General features: G+C 34.9%; 1 protein-coding gene across 2 annotated transcripts; it reads right to left on the bottom strand.

Moving 5' to 3' along the window:
• Positions 1–493: 493 nt before the first annotated feature.
• LOC114164494 lies at positions 494–2,164 on the bottom strand. Of its 2 annotated transcripts, none has more exons than XM_028049196.1 (2): positions 1,821–2,164; positions 494–1,323 (listed from the first exon to the last, which is right to left on the bottom strand). In XM_028049196.1, exons 1-2 carry the CDS (start codon positions 2,060–2,062, stop codon positions 1,263–1,265), a joined length of 303 nt encoding a protein of 100 aa, XP_027904997.1. In that variant the 5' UTR covers positions 2,063–2,164; the 3' UTR covers positions 494–1,262. The 2 variants fall into 2 exon arrangements, with proteins under 2 accessions (XP_027904997.1, XP_027904996.1); XM_028049195.1 differs by having other exon boundaries at positions 1,764–2,162.

Raw genomic sequence — 2,164 nt, 5'->3', positions numbered from 1 at the left:
ACTTGAATTCTACAACGAAGAAAGTTACTTTCACACCGGATTTTGTAAATACTCTCATCTCACAATCATGTCTAGTAATAAAATATTAAATTTAAATTAAATTATAAAATAAAAATTATAAGAATGATCATATGAAGTTTTTAGGAGGAAGTAAAAAAATAGAGTGTGGATGTATCAGCTCTCTTCTACAACTAAGTAAACTTAACCTATGGATTCCCTTGTCTGCACTATTATACAATCGTTTAGTCTGATCTATACACATTTTACTACAAAATTTTCCAAACATAATACATGATTGAGGAATTAGTCCCGACCTTCACTATGTTTGTCCATTTTCTGTGACCTTTGTGTATTGATTTGGGTATTAAGTTTGAGTAAATAATATAGTTGAAAGATGATAACAAGAAAGACACACAAAGAAGAAAATAGTTATATTCCTTCTTTTTATATAGATATGCCGTAAATCTTTCTCAAGCTATAGTGTTGACACTTAATTAAATTGAGTCTGCATTCAACAGAAATAAGTTTCCTTTATCATGTTTCACTATTGGCAAAGGTGTGCAACCTAAGAAAATCATTTTTACGTGAGAAGATAAGGAAAGCTAAAAACCCCTAGGAAAGCTATATATGGCTGATTTATCAGGAGCAACTTCAAAGATCTTACCAATTAATCTGTATCAACATCATGCTTCATATTCAATCTCTTCCTCTCTTCTTTTACTTTGTAATGCACCAAGCATTCCTAAACTTTACAGTAACAGTAACAGAAGTTAGAACTTAGAAATGTGGACGCGCAACTATTCGTTTATTTATCAACTATTCGTTTATTTATCAACCGGTCGATAGTAGATTCAGATAGTTCCTGGTGCCTTTCTGACCCTCTTCTTCCTTTGAATTCCTTCCTTTGTTCCACTTCTTCACGTACCTCAACTTTCTCTACCATTTTTCTTCTTATTAATCATTCTGATCTTGTGTAAGTATGAAATTCCCTCTTAGTTTTCATTTTTCTTTTCCTTCTTTCTATCCCCATCTTCTTTCCTCCTTTTCATTTTCTGATACATTGATATATAGCATATGACTTGGCTCACATATACGAAGTCCAATTAACTCTACACATTACAAACCTTTCATATATTTTGTGTTGCAAAGGCCAAACCAAAACTGGTCATGTCTCCTTATAACATCACAGTCTCCTATTCATGCAGAGAAGACTTGGTAAAACTACCTCGTCTAAAAGATTTGAACTTAAGAACTTACATAAACTACAACTCATTCACCAGGTTCCTCCATAGCGGATTCACACATTTACATCTACAGACACGCCTGCACCATGAAATGCAGGAAAAAGATTTTAACTCCTAAGGTATACAAAATTATGATCATAAATATAGAAAAACAAAAGGATAATAAAAAAGTGAGAACTCAATTACGATAATCATGCACCATGCACTTTGTATCATCGATCATGAGATTGAGAATGAACTGTATCATCGATCATGAGATTGAGAATGAACAAGGTAACTAATAATTCATACAAGCACACCATCCAGTGCAGTTGAAATCCCTGACTTCAATTCTCTATTGAAGAAAAAATTCATTCACCTTTATACAAAGAATGATGAGTACAGTTATCTTAAGAAATGCTAAGATCATCTACCTTTCTACATCCTATCTAATTATCCTATCTAATTGTTCCTATTAATCTCTCGGGTTAATTAGGGTTTTCTCTTTTACCCTTACCGAGGAAGGTTATGATCACTCACCTTTGAAACAATGATACAGGTACAGTGGCCATGTATATGCTTACAAGAGATCGATACCTCTTCCGTTTCTTTGGCTGAGAAACCTCGTCTTCCCCGAAAATCTCCAGACTCTTCTTCCTAGCGGTTTTGACACTGGGCCTTTGTTGAACCTCTTCTCCGTCACAGCTTTTGTTCCTCTTGTTACCGGCAATGTTGTCGCTGCTGCTATCTTCGCTCAGTTGAATAAGATGTTGCGCAGCTTCCATATCTGAGTCCGTGATTAGAGGTTTGCTTCCAGTGAGAGGAGACGGTTCTGCCATTGTATCGAAGAAGAAAAAGACGACTTGTGAATTGATCTTCGTTTTGGCTTTCCTTGATGCGTGTGTTTGTTTGATTTAAGAAGAAGGAGAAACTGCTAGGTT

The sequence above is a fragment of the Vigna unguiculata genome, chromosome 9, assembly GCF_004118075.2.
Source record: "Vigna unguiculata cultivar IT97K-499-35 chromosome 9, ASM411807v1, whole genome shotgun sequence".
NCBI lineage: Eukaryota > Viridiplantae > Streptophyta > Magnoliopsida > Fabales > Fabaceae > Vigna > Vigna unguiculata.
Note: the sequence above shows the minus strand (reverse complement) of the source record. Positions and strands in the feature narration are given on the sequence as shown.